The 20,355-nt window shown below is 41.4% G+C and overlaps 1 protein-coding gene across 1 annotated transcript; it reads right to left on the bottom strand.

Annotated features, from left to right (window-relative positions):
* Positions 1-658: 658 nt before the first annotated feature.
* On the bottom strand, positions 659-13,287 carry LOC139596287 (galanin receptor type 1-like). The gene is made up of 3 exons (XM_071440421.1): positions 12,226-13,287; positions 11,300-11,365; positions 659-2,106 (listed from the first exon to the last, which is right to left on the bottom strand). The coding sequence occupies exons 1-3, from the start codon at positions 12,931-12,933 to the stop codon at positions 1,789-1,791; spliced, it is 1,092 nt and encodes a 363-aa protein (XP_071296522.1). The 5' UTR covers positions 12,934-13,287; the 3' UTR covers positions 659-1,788.
* Between the last annotated feature and the right edge of the window lie 7,068 nt (positions 13,288-20,355).

Raw genomic sequence — 20,355 nt, 5'->3', positions numbered from 1 at the left:
TAGTTTCTGAACTGATTGTAAAAAAAACAAAAAACCCCAACCCCAGCACACTGGAAGATGTCTTCTGTTAAATAAAAGTGTGTTGACTCACAGGTTCTAGTGACTCTTACCTAACAGAGTGAGTGTAGGATTTCTTTTGAATGTTGTACTTTTGTCCTATTTTGCTTTCAGCCAAGAGAGTTGAAGTGAGGCTGAGGTTATTTCATATCTAGCTGCTAGTTTGGATCCATGGTAAATAGTCACACAAATAAGCATTTTAGCTCTGATTTCTGTTGCAGTTATTTGCCACAACCCTTTCTCTTGGTGGCTGTTTTTGCTCTCCACTTTAGGCTATGCAATCACTGGGAATGTAGTAATAGCAGATTTCTACATTATGGTAAATGAGAAGATCACAGCATTGGATCTAAATCTAGTTCTAAGGAAATAATTCACTGGAGCTACTCTCCAGAAAAAGTTAAACAAAGAGAAAACTTGTGCAGATGGTCACCCAAGGATCAGGCAGTGACTTTTTCCTGTTGTACATGTGCTCTGTTCATATAGCAGTTAGAGGGCTCTTAAAGGAAGTTACAAACTGCAGTAAAATTATTTAATACAATAGCTCCCAAGTTTTAGAAATATAGTGAAAGAGTGATCCATTTGGAGGCTGGAAACCCATTCATTGCATGGACAGCAAATAAATTGTAGTTTAACTTCTGTAACACACATTTTTACAGTCTGGATTGCAGCACACAGAAATACTGAATTAGACAACACAATGAAATAATGAAATTCTTTCAGCCATTTGCTTCCTACTTTTGAAGTAATATGCACTTCATATAGTTACAAGTAATAACCTTGAACTTGGTACAATGCCCTTACCTTTTGTTGCTAGGGCACTGTTGATCACAACAGTTTGTCAAAAAAAAACCCAAACAAACAACCCAAACAAACCACCACAAATGTCAGGTATTTATATACTAAGATGGCTAATAAAAAGCCACTTGGGTAGATAGAGTCAAGAGAACACTATTTACCACAAAACCTTTTGTAAGTACTTTCAAACAAAGCCACAGTGTTTTAAGCATATATTGAGAAATACCACATTCACATTGTTGCTCACCAAGAGACAGTTGCTGGAGCCAGTGATTAACAGCAGTAATTACACACAGGAACACACAGACACTCACTCTGGTATGTATAAGCTGATACAGAGCCACCAAATGCAGACAGCTACACCACTGACACATCATGTGAAAGATGTAATTGCCCAATAGGTAAATGCTACAGCAAAGCCTTCAAAGGGATTTAGAGACCCTACCCCCAGTAGTGAGCTAAATGTGTATGCAGCTCATACATGGTCAAATTGGTTGAAGAAACAAAGACATCCAAAGACTTTAGTTTGACTTCTCCCAAACTGCTTTCTGAATGTTGCATCACTCCTTGTTCACATCTCAATGACGGTCTACAGATGTAATTAACTGCTGCCTTCTTGTCTGTACACATTCTGCCTTCTGCATAAATTTTACTTTAGATCCTATGGTCATAACTACAACTTCATTTGGGCTCTCTCTTATGGGCATTCAGGTAATTCTGTTGCACGTAGCCCAGAGTCTAGCAAGATACCGAGGACAGGTTCTGTCACATGTCCTCACAGTAAGAGGGAAATATGTCTCCTACCACTCCAGTAACCTGGCAAAGTGCACACTTTTGCAGACTCCACCGCTCCCTGGAGTGCACCTGCATGCATGTTCTCCCCAGACAGAACCCTCTTCCCTCCTCTTCCTCCTGAAATGTATTTGTGAGCCCAGCTTACACGTTTGTGGTGGAGTGGGTGGTGGAGAAGTTCTCCATGCGCACTCTGGCCAGTTTCTCAGCGGCCACCGGCCGCAGGAGGAGCTTGCAGGTGAAGACTTGGCGGCAGGCCTTGCGGAAATTCTCCGAGAGAAAAGCGTAAAGGATGGGGTTGATGCAGGAGTTCCCGTAGGCCAGGCAGTGAGAGATGATGCGGAAGGTGAAGGAGATATTGTTCAGGGGAAAGTGCCCAAACTCTGCCCACATGGTGATGATGTGGTGTGGCAGCCAGGAGAGCAGGAACACAGCGACCACGAGGAGCACCGTCTGCGCCGTCTGGAGAAGAGAAGATTGTGTATTAAATGGTCACGGTGAGCAAGCGAGCCTGTGGGATGAGGGTTTGCTTTCCTCTGTCAGGCAACACTGACAACTGCCAGGTGGGCAAATCATGACAATATGAAAAAGGACGCTAAAAACCCTGGTAAACTTGAATTGATTGGTTTTAGCTCAAGCAAATAACTATAGACACTTGAGGCAGTGCCCATAAAACTTCAAACAGTTCAAAGGCTGCAACAATGTGTTACAAGGAAGAGTGGAAATAATAGTTCCTAACACTTGGAGAGTGAGGAACATTGAGGCTATGGAAAATAACTGCAGGGGAAAACAACTTCCAAGTAAGCACACCACTGAGAGGAGTAACAAAGGCTGGCCTGAGGAGAAAGGTTTTTCCAGTATCTTCCCTATTACAGAAGAAACTCAGAAAACCAATGCATCGAGGATTTTTTTTTTTAATACACAGTGCTCACTGACATATTCCTAGCTGGGTGATGACCTGAGGGAGGCTCCCTGTGCCTGTGAGATCCCAGCCTTTGCTGCCTGGGTTAGAGGTGTGTCCCTGCAGTGCTTGGTAGTCTAGGTCAATGTTTCTGTCAATAATTCCCTTGCATGATTTCAAGTGAATAGTGTAAAGTTCCTTTCCTAGAAAAGGGATAATTTTCTAGTGAACAGAAATTTGTTTAGTCAGTAGTTATCATGGCTACATTTAGTTAAACCCATTAACCTCTCTAAGGAAGATGTTATTACTTTAGATCAAGACTACAATACAAGTAAAAAAAGAGATTTCTGTCAAATGGGTCTCTCAAATAAGGGTCTATTAACTTTGAAAGGCAATAACCTGTAGGTCCATTGTGTACCTGGCATGCTCCAGGTGCTTCCTTGTTTCACCTACCAGAATGCTGTCAGACAGCTGAGCTAACAATGTTCCCCTAAGAGTGAACAAACTACCCTGCCAAGTGTCCTCAAACCAACCATGCTGGGAGCCAGATGATGTCCTTAAAAATAGACTGGAATGATTAGGAGTTGATGACACTGAAGGACACAGACCTAGCTGTCCTGTGGGGTCTGGCTCACCTGCTGTGGTACATGGGTACCAAAGAAATGATTAATAAACAGGTCCCATCATTAGCTTTCACCAGCAATAATGGTGCTACTTCTTTACCCTCTAGAAATGTTAAGCAGCTTAGGCTTGTTACCCAGGCAACCTTTCATAGCATCCATCTGCCTAAATTAGGGGGCTACAAGCACTGAAATATGCTTTTGAATAAGGCTTATATACCTAGCTTTTCCCCCTTTTATTGTGAAATAACAATTTAACATAGGGCTGAGTATTACACAATGGGTTTGCAGTTGCTATGTAATAGCACAGAGCTGTTTCTGGGGTCCAGCTTTTTGGGATTTTGCAGATGGAAAACACAGACAATACTAGAGCACTCATACATAATTCATGACTCAAGAAACAGATTTTGGAAATGGAACTTCTCTCTGTTTTTTCAAGTTGGGGAATACGTAGTTAAGACAGAGGAAACTGAAACAAAACACTGTTTGGATTTTAGTGTGGTAACTTTGCTGTAGCTTAAACTCCTGTTACTGTAGACTGTGACCAGCTGTGGAGGACTGATCCAAATAGGTTGTGTACTGTTTGAGCTTCTTCCATGAGCTGTGACAGTTTGCACAGTTATTGCATTACTGTTGATCAAGCTGTCCCCACTTAATGCAAACCTTCTGGTTCGACTCTGAAATTTTGGTGGGTCCATAATAGAGCTGTACAATGACCACTATTGACTACTTAAATCTCTCTTACTACTCCTAGAAGTCTGTCAAGCAGCTCCAGGATATACTTTACAGTGTATTTGTTGTACAGGCCAAGTGCATTGAAACCGTGCAGTGAATCAATAGCATGGTGACAAAAACAAGATCTTTTTGCTTGTCAGATAATTAGATGAATTTCTGTTATTCCTCCCTTCCCCCCTGCCCATTTCTGTCATGTGCAGATTGTGTTGAATTTACTTGCTTATTCATTTGTTATCTTTGTGGGTAATCTGCCTCTCATTTATGCTTCCCAGCATTTCTTTGTCTGTTTTGCCCTTTGATTACTTTTCCCCCTGGCCCTGGACAAGCTATTTCTTGCTTTTAGCCTTCTCCCATCCTTCAAAAAGCATTGGAAAATGTGTTTAAAAAACATTTTGGGTGAGATACCTCATTCGGGAGGATGATGAAGTCTTTAACATTTAATTGTGTTTAGAGCTGTTGTCCTTGATAAGATTTTAATGAAGTTTCTTGCTTCAACTTGTCAGGCATCTTGTCAAAGGCAAAATTAAGATTGCCTTTAATGAGTCAAATGCTTCAAGTATTCCATGGATTTACATATTTTAGGAAGAACCACCTGAATGTTAGATTAATGAAAATTCCCGAGATTAAAATATAAAGTGGACAGAACAGTCTAGAGGGGTAGAGGACTTGTCACTTTCCTAATTTAGTCCCAGTTGGAGACAGCTCAGCTGCACATCATTTTTCAGAGCTGATCAGACCATCCATTTCTACTGTGTACCTCAGCCACACAGAAATGGGAAAGAACATTCAATTAGGTTTTTATTAAACAGTACTGGCTTGCAGACAAACTGGGCTTCATTAGTGAGACAACTGCTGCTTCCTGAATATGGTGAGATTATTTTTTCTTCTTTTTTTCTTCCATAATTCTAAATGAAGATGCATAAAGAAGCCCGTGCCAGTTCTTCCACACTGTCTTATCAGAAAATTACAAATGACTCTTCCTTTATTACTGCTTTCTAGGAGGATATCTGATTATGTCATTTACTGATAAATCTTTTCTCCTGATATACTCATCTCTAACTTGTAGATTCTTTTCCTTAAAGTTTGAGAGACAATTGGTGCACATTTTTACTACCCCATACTTCATTATGGTAAACTACAGAGTTACAGACTTCACTATATGTTGTAATTTATTATAGTGAAGACTTGGAAAATATGTAGTGACCCACGGTGCCTTAAGCTTTTTGGATACTGCAGGTACCCAGTGTCAGTGCCCAGGAAAGACATGTGGCTTAGTGCAATATACCACTGCACTGCTGGAGGAACTTACCAACCTCTGAGGAAGACAATTTGTGTGGCTTTACATTCAGGGACACCCAATGGAGAGCATCCCTTTGCTCAGAGTCCATCTGTGAGCCAGCATGCAAAGTGGAAACTGCCCCTTCCTTCACTGCTGGTGCCACGTTCTTGTTTGCTTTGTTGGCAAATGACTTGCCCTGATGGATTTGCAAACATTCTTTTCCTTTTTGCGCATAAAGTTCTGACAGAAAGGTCCCAAGCACAATCCAGAAAGATGCCCATAGCTTAGTGATAAATGCAAAATGTTTAGAAAATGGCATACCTATTCTTAAGTAATTTAAATGTTGGATAGCAGCTGTCTCTACTTCAGAGCACACTCATCTTCTAATTACTACTGAAGCACTTCTCGTTGCCCTTTGGTCTTTTTTTTTACTACACTTAAGTCTAATTCTACTCTTCAGTGATCTGAAAACCACACTGAAAGTATTGTTTTTTATTGTTCTGTCTTTTTTCTTGGAGCCAGAGATGGCAGCTGAATGTCATGAAGAAGAGGAGGGACTGAAGTAAATATATTTTCAGATGTTATCAGCTCATTTTGATTACTTGCTTTATGTGCTGAGAGGGACTCTTCATTTCCCAGCAGCTTGCTTGCACTGTTCCAGCTGCTCATCTGCACACCTCTCATTCTGGGATTATGCCACTAATCTCCTCTGTTGGTGCCCTTGAAATTTATTCACTTTCTATTCATAAATGTGTATGAGCATTGTGATATTTCTATTACCTCCTAATTGGTAATGATGCTCTTAATTCCTGCTGCCCTGGGCTCCTGTTAACCAAACAATCTGCAGGATGACACTTCTGAGGATCTTCCATGTTCCTTTGCTGTATTTTCTGTTGTTCAAATGCCAAGGCCTTGAACATCACGATCATTGCCTACATGAAAACCTTCAATTTGCATGAACAATAGCCAAATAATTCATTTAGCATACAGAGCATTTGCTCAGTACACAGCATTTGTTTAGTACACAACTTTTATCTGCCTCTCTTGGCCAAAATGTTTAGGAGTACCCATCTACCTTGAAGGAATTCTGTATCTTTTACCTCAGGCTCTTGTATGACCTTCAAAGTGCAGCACTCCAGGGAGTGTCCCAAATAAACTCCACATGTCTTTATGTTTACTCAGCTCTGGAAGCAATGAACAGCTGATCTGCTGACCCACCAGGCAGGCACGGCTCACCTTTCTGTTGTAGCTAACCAATAGAAAAGCATGGTACTAATTTGTTATCTTTAAGTGGCTCATTTGGTCTGTTAATTGAAGCTTTTGGCCTCAAGGTCCCACAACTCCTTCTATCCTATCAAGGAAGCTTGCAAAATTGCTGTAAAATTCACATCCCCAGACACATTCTTAAACTTGAAAAATAATTTCAGATTGTTCAGTTTGCAAAACTTGTTATTTGCTCTTTAAAGATGCACAATACAGAAGTGAGTAAACACTGAGGAACCCTGGTGTGCTCCAGAGGCCAGTAAAACACCACAGGGCCATGCTAGACCTTAGTTTGCATTAATTTCCATCATTAAATCATCTTATTTAAGGCAGATGTAAGACCAGAGTTCCTGGGGCTGGGCTCTTATGAAACATTTTGCAACACTGTCAGACAGGGAATCATTAACTTTCTTTGGAGCCAAATTACAGACTTGCTGTACTCTGAGTAGCTGAGAAAAGAGGTAACAGAACTGAAATATACTTCATTGTCATAGAGGGGTGCACAGAATTTCTTAGCATGTGGTCTTGCTGGCTGGCCTCAAAAAACGATTATCCAAGACTTCAAAAGAGAATCCTGCAGCATCACACAATCTGATTTTCAAGGCTGGCAAACTGGTACAGCTAGTATGGCATTAAATGGGGAAGCAGCCAGTCATGCCTCTCTTCTGCAGGCACAGTCTTAGTTCATCATGCAGAATTTCAGCCTAGGCCTGCAAAAAATTCTAAACATCTTTCTTGCTCTAATGCAGAGATGGTACAAATGGAAAAGCATTTTAAATTGAGCATGTCCCTCATTTGACGTGTAGATGCCAAAGTTATACAAAAATTTCAAAGTGGGAATCTGAATTAAGGGTCAAATTCTTCTGATAATGGAATGTGAAGTCAGGATGCAGCAAACTTTGTGCTTGGGAAATTTTTGCAAAGTTTCATGTGTGCACAAATTGAAAAGGTTGCTGTAGTTTGAACATAACCATCCTGCAAGTTAAAAGCTTAAAGATCAGATCACAACCAAGCACAAAATCTTTTGGGTTTTTTCTTTTTTTTCTTTTTTTTTTTTTTCTTTTTTTTGGGGGGGGGTGATATGTACCTGTATGGCATTTGTAGGATTCTGCTAAAGACAGACTTGTTCATTTTAGCAGGGGTTTGAACACTGACTTGGAGTGGGTGACAGCTGTCAGAGCTCTCTGGGTTATTCATAAACTGGACCTATTCAAACAAAATCTAGTTGTAACTGACTTTACAATAGAGGGTCTAAACTTGCCCATGAGTAGTTTGTCCTAAAAACCAGGGCTCTCTTAGGCTGTCCTTTTAGTCCCTATGTATCTTCAAATACCAGACCTTGAGTACAACGTTGTGGCAAATGGGACAGTGACAGACAGTAGAAAGACCAGTAATGGAAGAGAAAGGAAAAGTGACTTTACAAACATTGTACAGGAAATAAAACCCACACTGAAAGCCCAGCTATATCTTGTGGCACTGTGGTCTGGGAGACAACAGCAGGGTCTCAGATCCTGGTGACATGAAGCCTGGTGTTGGAGACTTTGTTTAGAGATGATGCTTCATATAGCAGTGAGAACTTCTTGACAAGACCCCCATGAGAGGAAATGGGGTGGCAATGCCACTCTGTAGGTGCACGTGTCAGAGTTCCTTTTAACTGTGGATAGCCAAACCTCTAGCACTGATTGAACTTTTAGCTGGGTTTTGTTTCCATACTGTGATAACAGACAGAGTTATCACACACTTGCCTGCTCGTGCAGCTCTGGGGGCCCTGGGCAGCAGGTGCTGCTCTGCTGGGAGCAGGCAGCACACGCCAGGGAGGGCAGGGAGCACAGCTGGAGGGAGCACAGCTGGAGGGAGCACAGCTGGAGGGAGCAGGCACTGGGAACCATGCTGTGTCACAAAAAGGCAGAAAGGGGTAGAGGATCAAGCAAGAGACTTCTTGGAAAAACAAATTCCTAATACGCTGTTCATTACGCTTTGTTTCCTGTTTCCCTAGGTTTGATTTATTAAACAAAAAAGGTTTATAATTTTTTTTTTCATTTTAAAGGCATAGATACAAATTACTGGTACAGTGTGACCTTTAAAGGAAGAGGTTGAGCTACAGTATCAAGTACCTGGGCTCCAGTAATATGCTTCACATACTTAGAGTCAGTTAAATCCAGGATTATTTTGCTTTCTTTGCTACAGCAGTACAGCTAGGAAAATCATGCATGTACTTGCACAACACTGGGACTGTTCATTTGGCCATGCCATCATCATCTCTTTAGAAATCACCTTAGGTCTACATCCAGCAGTGTCCCACTTGTTCTGTAAGTGTTTGTCTTATTGAGGTTCACATGCTGTTTCCAGATTTCCAGGGTGTTCTAATAGCAGACAAAATACCAGCTCCTCTATGACCTTTCAGGTGGCTTTACCTTGGATTTGTCCCAGTAATGCTTCTTACTGTGTGCTATGGCTCAAACAATGTGAGTAAGAATGGTGTCTCTTCTGCCTGTTATCAGTGTTATAGGATCTGGGGGTGGGGAGGGACTGGTGTCACACCAGGACTCCAGCAAGGTCAATGAAAGGTAAAGATCCTGAAATAAGTCTTGACATTTAAAAAAAATCTTACCTGGTAAAACTATTTTTTCAGAAGCAGATGTGGAATGCTGCTTATGGCAAGACCATTCCCTGAGCTCTATGTCATTTGATTTCTTTCTTAACTATGTTTTATCTTGAAGTGTTCAATCTTGATGAGAGTTCTTATAGCTTCTGAAATGCAGAGCAAACTGTTTGCAGTGGTAATGTTGGCAACTGTTTCACTGGAAAATCTTGTTCAACAAGGACTCTGAGTCTGCAATTTGATTCTTTTGAGACCTTAACTCACATACAGAGCCTATATGAGCATTGGGAGATTTGAACAAAAAACTGTTTGCAAAATTTGCTCTTTAACAGTTTAAAAACAAAACAACACTAGACCCACAAACCAAACAGAAAAAAACCCAAACCAAACCCAAAGGGGAAAACCCAAAAAGCGCAAACCCACACCCCAATCTCTTGGGGGTAGAAGTAGGATAGTAGCTCCAATGCCCTGTTTTCTTGAAATTGTAGGAATGAAGCAGGAACTGCATGGTCATAATTTCAGACTATCCTCTTTTTTATGAATATGAGATCTTGTTTTCCATATCAGTTTGGTGAAGATGCACACTGTGAATTAACAGATGTGACTCAGACAATTTTATCACCTCATGTGGGAAGACTTGGCTGTTGTGCTACACCTTCTCTCATAGCTCAAGGCAATCAGGGTTTAACCACTGAAGTCACACATATTTTAGAACAAACTCAATGTTCTGTATGTCCTAAATTAACCTTCCAAATGTGGATCAAGATTCATTTGTCAAACATTTTTCAGTTAAATAAACAAAAGCTCTTCACTTAATCCCTGATGAGGTTTATGAATTAAACCCAAACACAGCTACCTTCACAAATGGACCCACTAAGTACATATGAAGGAAGCTGGACTAACAGAACTGACAGCCATCTATGAGTTTCTCATTAGGCTCTAACATTAAATGTTCTTAAGAAGATATGCTTTAAAAACTGGCTCTCACTCTTGTGTTTCAAGTATGCTTTGAAAGAATATACAAGAATTGAGTGGGAAGTGGGAACTCAAGGAAGTCTTCCTGAGAAATATTGAGTAGTGTTTGCAACAAAAAACCCCTTTAAGTACACTAAAGGAGATGTTTGGCATGCAGGAAGGCTAGATGGACAATTTCTACACAGACAGGCTGGAAGAAGACATGTTGTGAAGGATGATGTGTGTGTGTAGAGGCATGTATTTAATTTTTCTTCTATCTGAAAGGATCACCTATTTAACTAGGCCTGACTGTGCTATATGGAACAAGAATTGCTGTTGGGTGTTTCATAATTGTGGCCAGGGAAATACTTAAGGAGAGGGAGGAAAAAGTGCTGCACCACTAACTTGTTTGAACAGCTAAAATCAAAGGTGTTTTTTAAAAATTTATCCTCTTGGCAATATCTAATAACTAAACTTGAGATTGAAGAAACTGTAGTGCTGTTTTTTCATCTAACTCTACAGAGTAAATCTGAAAACAACACAAGTGGATACATTGTCATAAATGAAATTCTTAACTTCTTTACAGGGAAGTAACAGTAGTAATTTTCAACTGTTGGTAGTATTCTCTTAAAAATTAGCAACAAAATAGGTAGTGTGCCATTCATACATAAGTAAGGAAATTCTGGAGGGAAATTTAAACTGATCAATTTAGGGATTTTATGGTGATTTTGAGACCTAAAGCAATTTTTCAAACTTGTGAAATGATTCTGTGTGGAATGACAGTGCTTCTTAGCACTTTGCTGCATTTTACATTATCAAAATTGTCAATACATCTTGGTTGCCTTTTCTCATAGTAGCTGTTAAACACACAAAAACTCTGACTCTGCTTTCTCTTTGTAGTCTGCACTATTGATCCAGAGAGGAGAGGGTAAGTAACACCTGTCTAATAAATATTGTCGGTGGTGTAGTATAACTGGGACAGTTATTGTGTTATGAGATAATATTGCAAATACCAGTTGAATTCTAACCTTGCAGACAGTGTAAGTGCAAGACCAATTATGAATTGGTCCTCATAAGTATATTGCAAACAAAACTGAGTGTATGCTAGTGAATGTAATGAAACAATAGAAATTAATACAACCTATAGTTAAATCTGGTTAGGATTCATAGGCAAAAGGACTAGCAGAAACTGTAAAGTCTCTAAATCAGCTGGGATCAGCACAGACCAGGCTGATTACTTTATAAACCTGGCATATCTATTGTATTATAGTCAATATACTGATTAAACCAAAGATATTTACCTTCTTCTTTGATCTCTCTGACTTCTTGGAAATGTTCTTTACTTTCGTATGGAGGTGGTATAAAACCTTGGGAGGAAAAAAGGAGCAATATATTGAATGGGAAATTGAAATTTGTGTATTAATACTAGAACTCCTCATACAAGCACCAAAAATTTGAAGTAATCATTTTAACACGACTTCAAAGATGACTTTGATGTTTCAGACTTTTAATTCTAAACTCTCAAATTTCTCTTTCAAGAAAAAAGGTTTGGAAAGAGCATTAAGCCTGCTAGGCTTTCAGTAGTGCAGCAAATATTAAGAGCGCAGCTGGCACTGTGCTGAAATCCACAGGAGTTTTCAGATGGACTTTGAATTTTATATTGAGCCTCAAATTGTCTTCATTTATTCCCTAGGCTGATGATACTCATGGGCAGAGAGCAGGCTGCTAGTCCTGTGCTCTGGTGGGGCTGTCCTGTCACTCCTGGGGGCAGCACAAACAAATACAGTGGGTCACCCTCCAGAGGGAGGGTCGTAAGGAGTGTTGGAGCACTCCAGGCAATTCTCAATTAACAACATCTGGATCTAGCTTTTGAAACCTGATTACAGCACAGCAATAACCTGGAAATGTTCATCTCTTCATAGGTTTTCCTCTTGCCAGTAGCAAACATTTGTTATTTAGAAAGAACAAAATGAAAAATATGAAAAACAGCAAGAGCCTTTAGGGGGTTTGGGTGACAGGCTGGGTGTCATCTTGGTAGTTTTAATCCTTTTTGTTAGCTGGTGTAATTTCATTCTCTGTTTTCCTTCCCTCCCTCACCTCAAAAAAGTATTCTGTACCAGGAGAGGATATGGAAAGGGTTGGCTGTGTAGTTGTGTACGCACACAAGCCACAAGGAGTCTGGGATCTTTCCCTCCATTTAAGCATTATTCCCATCCCTGGCACCCACCTTGGCATAGCAGCAGGTGATGAGCAGCAGGGGCAGGAGGTATCCCACCAGCAGGATGGTGATCTTGTACATCTGCTTGGCCGTGGAGCCGTTTGCCCAGTGCTCCCAGCAGAAAGAGCTGTTGGGTGCCTGCTGGTGGCCGCTCATGAGGGCCTGGTGCTGGGCCACGGGGATGGCGATGAGGAGGGACAGCAGCCAGATGACAGCCACGCCGAGGGCAGCGTTGCGCTTGCTGCGGATGCAGGGCGAGCGCTTGGCGTGGACCACAGCAATGTACCTGTCCACAGACATGGCCACCAGAGTGAAGATGCTGACCAGCATCGTTGCCATGGCCAAGTAGTGAACCCACTTGCAAAAGAAGGCACCGAAGATCCACTCTGGAAGGGAGTAGATGGTGGCCTGGAAGGGAACGCAGAAGAGCAGGAAGGAGAAGTCTGCAATGCTTAAGTTGAGGATGAAGATGTTGGTGGCACTGCGCGATGGGCGGCCCCCAGGCCGAAGACGCCCCAAAACAACCAACACTAACGTGTTTCCCACCATTCCCAGGAGAAAAATCAACCCAAAAAGCACCGGTACAATCACCACCTCTGGGCCGCCCCTGGTCGCTCCTGTCCAGCACGTTTGGGCCTCTGTTTGGTTGGTCTCAAGGCTGCACTTGCTGGTGTTGGCTCCAAAGGACAGCACAAAGTTGTATTCCTGCTCCTCCATGGAGCCAGGCAAGAACAGTCACTGCAGCCCTGACTGCTGACTATCTGTGCTTTGTTAGGCCAGAAGTGAACTTTTGCCTTTTCCAATGCTGTGTATTTCCTTTGAGGAGTAATTTTCTTCAGATGATTCTTCCGAGTTCTCTCTGTCTCTCGTGCAGTTTATTCCAGGAACTGGCAAAAAAAGGAGTTGAGGAATTTGTGTCATCCAAGAGGTGACATCCAGGTTGGGCAGTTGGTGCTGGTGTGGCAGAGAAAGTCTGTGCCAGAAGAGCAGAGGATGAGGCTGCCCTGGGAGCTTGGAGCAGCAGCGGAGCAGCAGCAGCTCGGCTTCCACATGCTCCTCCTCTTCTGCTTCCCTCCCACACTGCCTGCATCTGTGGCTGTCATACCTGCTTTCCCAGCTCCACCCTGAGCTGTGGCACAGGGAACAAATGCTGTCTGTGACCTGAGCCCTTCAGAAAACAACCCCTGGCCAGCTTTGTCCCCATGCATTACTGCTCACGAGGGGGAAGAGCAAAGCCACAGTTCTCATCCAAAGGGATGGATAAGCAGCAGCTGCTGAAAAATAGTGTGTGCAGTTCTGTGAGGGGCAGCACTGTTACTGGCTGTATAAGACAAAAATAAAACCCTAAACCACTTTATTTTAATCAACAGAGAATGATTTTAGTCGTTTATTTGTTTCACAGTATTCAATGCTCCCATTAGAGCATAAAGCCATCTGAATAGTTGTGTTTCCAACACAAAAAACTGGGAGAGCTTTAGATTCAGCACCAGGCCTTGCCACTTCTGGGATATCTGCCCAAATTCCTTAGTGCCTGAATATTCATGGACCTTGTTGATATAGCTTTGAAGTCATTTTAGGATCAGCCCAGTAGTGCCAACAGCATCTGCACTGGAAAAGGAAATGTTCAGTCTTAGTAGCTGCGAGCAGCTGTAATATTCCCTGTCAGGGAACAGAGATAGGTTTGGGGGTTTTAAACAGTTTTACTTAAGATGATTGGCTCAGTTACTGTGGTTATAATGCTTACTTATAAAACAGCACATATGTTTTGGAAGGTAATAAGCAGGTTAGCTCTAATGGTTTGTTTCCTCACAATTCTTGAGGGATTCTTCAGGGAACAAAGTTTAGGCAAACATTAACAGTACCTGCACACAGTGATTTATGGATGCAGCACAGCTGCCTGCTAAGAAGAGTACCCATCTCTATTTTCAGTGGTTACAGCTCCAGGCACCTGGTCAGAGTGGGGCACCACTGGCTCTTGTGAATGGGAGGGTTTGACTGGGGGAGCCCCTTAATTCTAGGAGCGAAGTTCAGGAACTGAGAGTTGCTCTGCTTTGTGATTTTTTCTTGTTGAAAGGTGACAGTGCTGCCTTCTGTAGCCTGCTCTGATTATACCCTTGCTTAAAACTGATGTGGAGCTCAATCCCTTGTTTCCCTAACAGCTTTGAGGTAGTTACAGGGTGAGGCCAGGGAGGGAAAGGTGTCTGAGCCACAGTGGAAAAAATTATGTCCCCTTGTCATGGGCAGATCATCGTGGCTGGACCTGACACCACCTGCAGCTCCACCACCTGGCTGCCTCAAGTGACACAGGACCTCAAACACCTCTCAGTGGCACAGGACCTCGGACACCTCTCAGTGACCCAGGACCTCGGACACCTCTCAGTCTTCCAGTTCCCGAATGTTTTGTGTGTTTGCCGGGATCTCTGCGAGCTGTGGGGCTGTGCTGCAGCCCGAGTGCCATCTGCTGACACTTTGCCTCCTTTGCTGCCTTCAGGCAGCTCCATTCTTTCCCTCAAACATTGTCAGCTCAATAATCACCTCTGTCTGCTGTGCTTCTCTCTCGTCCTTATGCACACCCACCCCCCACCCCCTTAAATCATCAAACTTGAATATGTTTTCCTTTTTCCTTTTGTGATAATATGTGACCACTCTAAGGCTACTTGATATTACTCATATGCTACATGCAGCATTTGAGAAAAGTTTATTGAAAGTGATTTCAATGGCTATCTTTGTATTTTTTGATGCTTGGGGTTTTTATGATTTTTTTTTCCTCTTTTCTTTAGTGGACAGTCGTACCAGAAAGAATTATTTAAAAAGAACCTGTAACAATCATAGCAAATGAGAGCATGCATTTAAATCTTTTAGTGGGTTTGGGAAAAATAATAAAAACTGCAGAATGTGTGGCTTCTGCTGCAGGGGATTTGAGACAATGCATTCAGGAATTTAAGGATTGCTTGTATGTGTCACCTGCAAAACAAACACAGCTTTGCAGATCTGAAAGATATCCTGGCACGCTAAGCAGAATTTGGGCAGAGAATAGCACAGTTTTGGCAATGAGGAGGGACCAATCATAGAATTGTTTAGATTTGTTAAAAAAATAAAATTCAGCAATTACCTAAATTCTTACAGAAGGAACACTCCACTTCTATAATAGTATTATAACTGGGGCAGGGGGAAGAAAGGTGAATATTCTGGATAGAAAGTGGCAAAGTGGCAGTCACCTGCTGAATTAGACATCCAGAAAGCTAAACTATGTGCAGGAACTCAGCTTGTTTTCATTAGGGAACTGAGATGCTGCAAATCTGATTTCAAATGGAGCTTGGCTGGTGTGGAAGTATTCCTGTCTGGCCTGACACAAGGAAGCAATTTCCAGTGTTAATTTACATGCTTTGCTGAAAACTTATCCTGAACATATGTTTACCATGGCAGTCAAAAGTCTCACAAAGGTAAAGATTCCTTCTTCTGTTTCTTTCATTGTGCCACTTCTCCACTGCTTTAAATCATGTGGTTTTGACAGTGAGAAATCTCCTCTCCCTGAGAATTCCCAATCCAAATACACTCAGAAGGGAACTGACCATGCCAAGACAAAGTACTTGCCATAAGACCTGTTCATTAGTCCAACTAGCAGAAGGTCAAGTCTTGAATAAGTACAGGAGCATAAATAACAAGTGAACCTGTAGTGTCTGATTTGCTGGGAACACTCACATTATGTGTGGTATTTTAAAATTCACAGTGTTTCATTTGGAAATCAGAAACAATTAATGCCCTGTGGATTGAGCTGCATGAAATAGCTCAGCTGTAAAAATTCTGCTGTTCTTTAGAAACTCTGTTGCTTCTTGGAGGAAGACAACAAATATTTAAACATGAGTGGGAGGATGTAGCAAAAGGACACTGAATAATCTCTGTGAGAGGAAAAAAAAAAGGAGAAGTCTGACAGCCATCACTGATGATCAAGATCAAGATTGAACTGGAAGCCAGATGCTGTTGCTTTTGTCTGGATTGATTTGGGTTAAAAGCATTGGATTTTCATCCCTGATTAATGCCTAAACAGGCATTAGGTGTGTCTTTTTGAGAGAGGATACTACTGGGCATCTATGAACAAATTTGCAATCCCAGAGTAAGGAGAAGAGTGGGAGAATGTCAACCCTAAGAATAAAGGTGGGGGAAAATACCCCAAAAGATTACATAGTAGTATTTAAATGGTAACATTTTTAGCTTGTCTAGGTACAAACTAATTTGTCCATTTTCTGATTGCTAATGGGTGCTTCAGCTCCTAATTGCTCTGAATATCAGGTATGTTGTAAACCACTCCTATTGTTTTGATAGTCATGGTTCAGCTTTTTGATACTTGTGCATTAGCTCTCTAAGCCTCTTGACTCTGGAGTGGAAGGAGGGCACTGAAGCATAACAGCAAGCAAGAACCTTACTGTCACACTTTTCTCTCTCTCTGGAGAATGTGGGTTGCATCTCAGATTCAGATCCATTTCAAGAAAAACAAACATCCAGATCAAAAGCCTATTTGTGGCTTTATGTTCAGCAGCTCTTGGTGCTTTTTGAAAGGCTGATTCAGGCTGAAAAAGCTCTTTAGGCTGACTAATGAGCTACCTGGATGCAACTGGCAAACAAGCAGTGGTAGGTCAGAAATCCTTGCACTTGGCTCACACCAACCCTTTCCCGTTATGATCCCGAGGGGAAAGAGAAGGTGCAGTGGCCATTCCTCTCAAAGTATGACCCCAGGAGAGGCAGAAGGTCCTGTTGACTGCTCTGTATATTTGTGTCCAAAAATGAGTGCCAGATTCAATTCATTTCCTACTCCACATAGTCCTTTTCCTGAGTTGCATCTGATAGCTCCTGAAGGCACTGAAACCTTCATCCCCCTAGAAGTTACTTGTCCACCAGGCCCCAGCCCAGCTGTACAGGGTAGCCTTGCTCATGGAGGATGATGAAAATACATAAATCCTTCACCTTTTGTAAGCTTTGATCCTTCAGTGAAGGATCAAAATTGAATTTAGGTATCTCGCTCTGGCCATTAAGTCCTCACACGATTTTCTGTGTCATCCTTACTGGACAGGTAGCTGGTTACAAATACCTACAAATTCCTTTTGCCTTACCTAGAATTTATAATAAAAATAGAACAACTTTGTTTAAACAGCCAAAAGCATGTTCCCAAATGTTCTTCTGCAGTATAATTTTTGATAAGGCAGGTAAAATTGTTTAACAAAGTTTGTTATTCATTTATGACCAACCAACCGAGTAAAAAATAATTATTTTGGTTCTACCAGAAATTATGTTGGAATAAAGTTACAAAAAGAGAAGTCTGTTTGGCATACAGTGTTGGCAGACACATATAAAACTAGGACAGGAATATGTCAAAACCATAATGAACCTCAAAACAGGATGCTTGTAGATGCTTGTTTAGTATTCTGTAGGGAATAGGGAACGTGTTCTGGCTTATGTCAACAGATTCAAGCCAATGTATCTCTTCCTGTGTTCTCCTGTGGTTTTGTGCACAGCACTTCTGTGAGGTCAGAGGAGACAAACTGATGTGGGTGATCTCTCAGAGTTTGGCTTTAACACAGAAGAACAAGATGTCTTTATCTGGGTCCTGATATGGTATATTTGTAATACATCTGTGCCTCTGTACAAAGCACAGCCAGACCCCAGTGCAGAGTCTGAGACACACTTGTGCTCTGGGAGCCACAATGTCCCCCTGGAGAGGTGCTGCTCCCCATTCTGTACCACATCTGGTGTTTGAGAGGGAAGGTAAGGAGATACCACAGCTTCACTGGAGTGTGTGAGCTTGGTCCATCCTGACCTGAAAACCAGATCATTCTATGACAGCATGAGAACATTTAGTTAGCTTCTCATGGTGATAAACTGATTTAAGGCCTGTTCACAAATCTGTTTTCCCTGTATGTGTATCAAGTTAACTTTACCAAACTGTTTGGATAAAATCACTTGTCCACTCATCTCTTAACACTTTTCTGTGTGTAACAAAATGTGCTGTCAACTGGCCAGCTCTGCAGCATAACAAAATCCTGCAACAGTTCTGGGCAAGTCCTGGCGCCTCATGTGCAAATAACCCTTTTACTCAGTCACTCCAGACTGTATCACAAAATGCTGTCTATTACAAAAGGAGAGATGTAAGTGTACATGCTGTGCTTTAATACCATCTTAGCAAAAAGTTTCCATGGTGATTTGCTCTCATTGCTGCAAGGGAGCTCTCTTTCCAATAGAACCATGGCAAATTTCTATCTACTGCCTCATTGAAATGACTGCGAAATTCCTGAATTAAAGAAATCTCTTCTTAAGCATCACAATATATTTAGAAAAACACCTCAGAAATAATGGATCCTAGGTTGATAAATTTTCTGGTCTAATAAAAACAGCCCAAGACAAGAGTACTTGGAAGTTTCTTAACACTTATATTAAAAAAAAAAATTATTTAGAATCTCTTAGTTCCACACAGCTCAATGTTTAAGAATATCTGATTGTGCTTCCTGTTAGATTCTGAGACAGCTAACTTAAAACCATTGCAGCAAATTCTAGATTTTTCTGGAAGTCTCTGACAGACTGAATGAACAACTTTATTTAGTTTCCAGTTTGTTCACTGTGGTCTGAACAAGAGACAAAGCCAGTAAATTTATTTCCATGCTCCATTTAGCTTCATAATGCTTCTGAGGTAGGAAAATAAACAATACCTGTATGTGTGCCCAGCACAGGTGCTTGCAGATGCACAGCAAAGAGAAGGCATTGCTTAAGCCTGTCAGGATTGCTAAGGAAGAGACTGGCACACAACTGATTATTTAGAAAGCTGGTATAAGAACCTACACTCTTCTAATATCCTAGCATGTGATGACAAGCTTGCAGTTAAAGGTGGTTGAAATGTTCTACTCATAAGCATAGGAATGAATAAGAAATCAGGCCTTGCTCAAGGATTACCTGGGTACCAACTGCACATCAGGCAAGGATGGCAATTTTTAGGTATCCCTCCAAAACTCAAAATCCTTGAAACACAAAGGAAAAAAATAGACCCATTATTAGGTGGCAAAAATGAAGCTAAGTCGACTTGCTCTTTAATTGTATTTTCTCATTGATACCAAAATGATTGGCTCTCCTCAGAAACCTGTGCTGAACAGGAAACGTGGCATTCAGTGGAGCCTGGCTGTGGCTGCCTAATGCCTCAAGGGCAGCAGCTGCTTTAGATAGATATGAATGGCTTTGCTCTTCCTGAAAAATTGGAGTGGGAAGTGACAGAAATAGAGCTTTGAGAATTCTGCTTTTAAACAGGCAAGTTTTTTTTTTTTTTTTTCTTTTCTTTTTTAAGTGTTTCTGGAAGCCTTTTCAGATAAAATTCTCAAACTGAGTAGGCAACAACTTCTGTTGTCCTTGAGGCTTTCATGACCTCTTCAACTGCCTTTCAAAAAAGATTTTTCTTTTTATTTCCTTGGGTGGGCGAACAACCTCCAAACAAAACAGCCCACCTGTCTGGAGCAAGCTGGTTTGCATCCTGCTTCTCAGAAGTCGTCTCCAGTCCTGCCAATTAGCAATCTGTCATCAGATCACAGCCTAGGCATCAATTTAATGGGGAAGCTCCTGCCACCTCATGGCAAGAACTTTCACCTTGCTTGAATCAAAAGAGTTAAACTGGATACCTGATCCCTTTGTAGAACAAGTGTATAGCTAAACAAACAGAAGCCTTGCTTGGTTTGCTTTGCCATTTGGGCATTATCAGTTGTAAATATTAATGCTAATTTAAAATAAACATAATGTAAATTACTAGATAAGCTCTTGCAGCTATTTTTTTCCACTGCTGCTTTCTCCACCTTTCTTTCCAAGAAAGTACAGAAATTAATTCTGTCAGAGTATTGAGCCAGGAGAATCCACAGCAACTTTGGTATTTTTAGAAAAACTTTTGACAAGACACATTAATGGGAGTCAGAATAGTACTAATTTGTGTTCATCCTGAAAGGCCTCTGCATTCATTTTGGACAGCTTGCTTTCAGCTATAGGCAATGTTCACCTCTAGATTCCTTCTAAGGAGCTTTGGTGATATCTTCATGTGCTTCATGAAATGTTTCTTCTGTGAAGAGAACAACTTGTCTTGGTACTTCCTGTTTCTTTTTGTGTTTGAGCAACAGA

Source organism: Agelaius tricolor, unplaced genomic scaffold (genome assembly GCF_023055355.1).
Source record: "Agelaius tricolor isolate 1412-34295 unplaced genomic scaffold, bAgeTri1.0.p SCAF_15, whole genome shotgun sequence".
NCBI lineage: Eukaryota > Metazoa > Chordata > Aves > Passeriformes > Icteridae > Agelaius > Agelaius tricolor.
The sequence above is the reverse complement of the archived record's forward strand: the minus strand, read 5'-3'. Positions and strand labels throughout refer to the sequence as shown.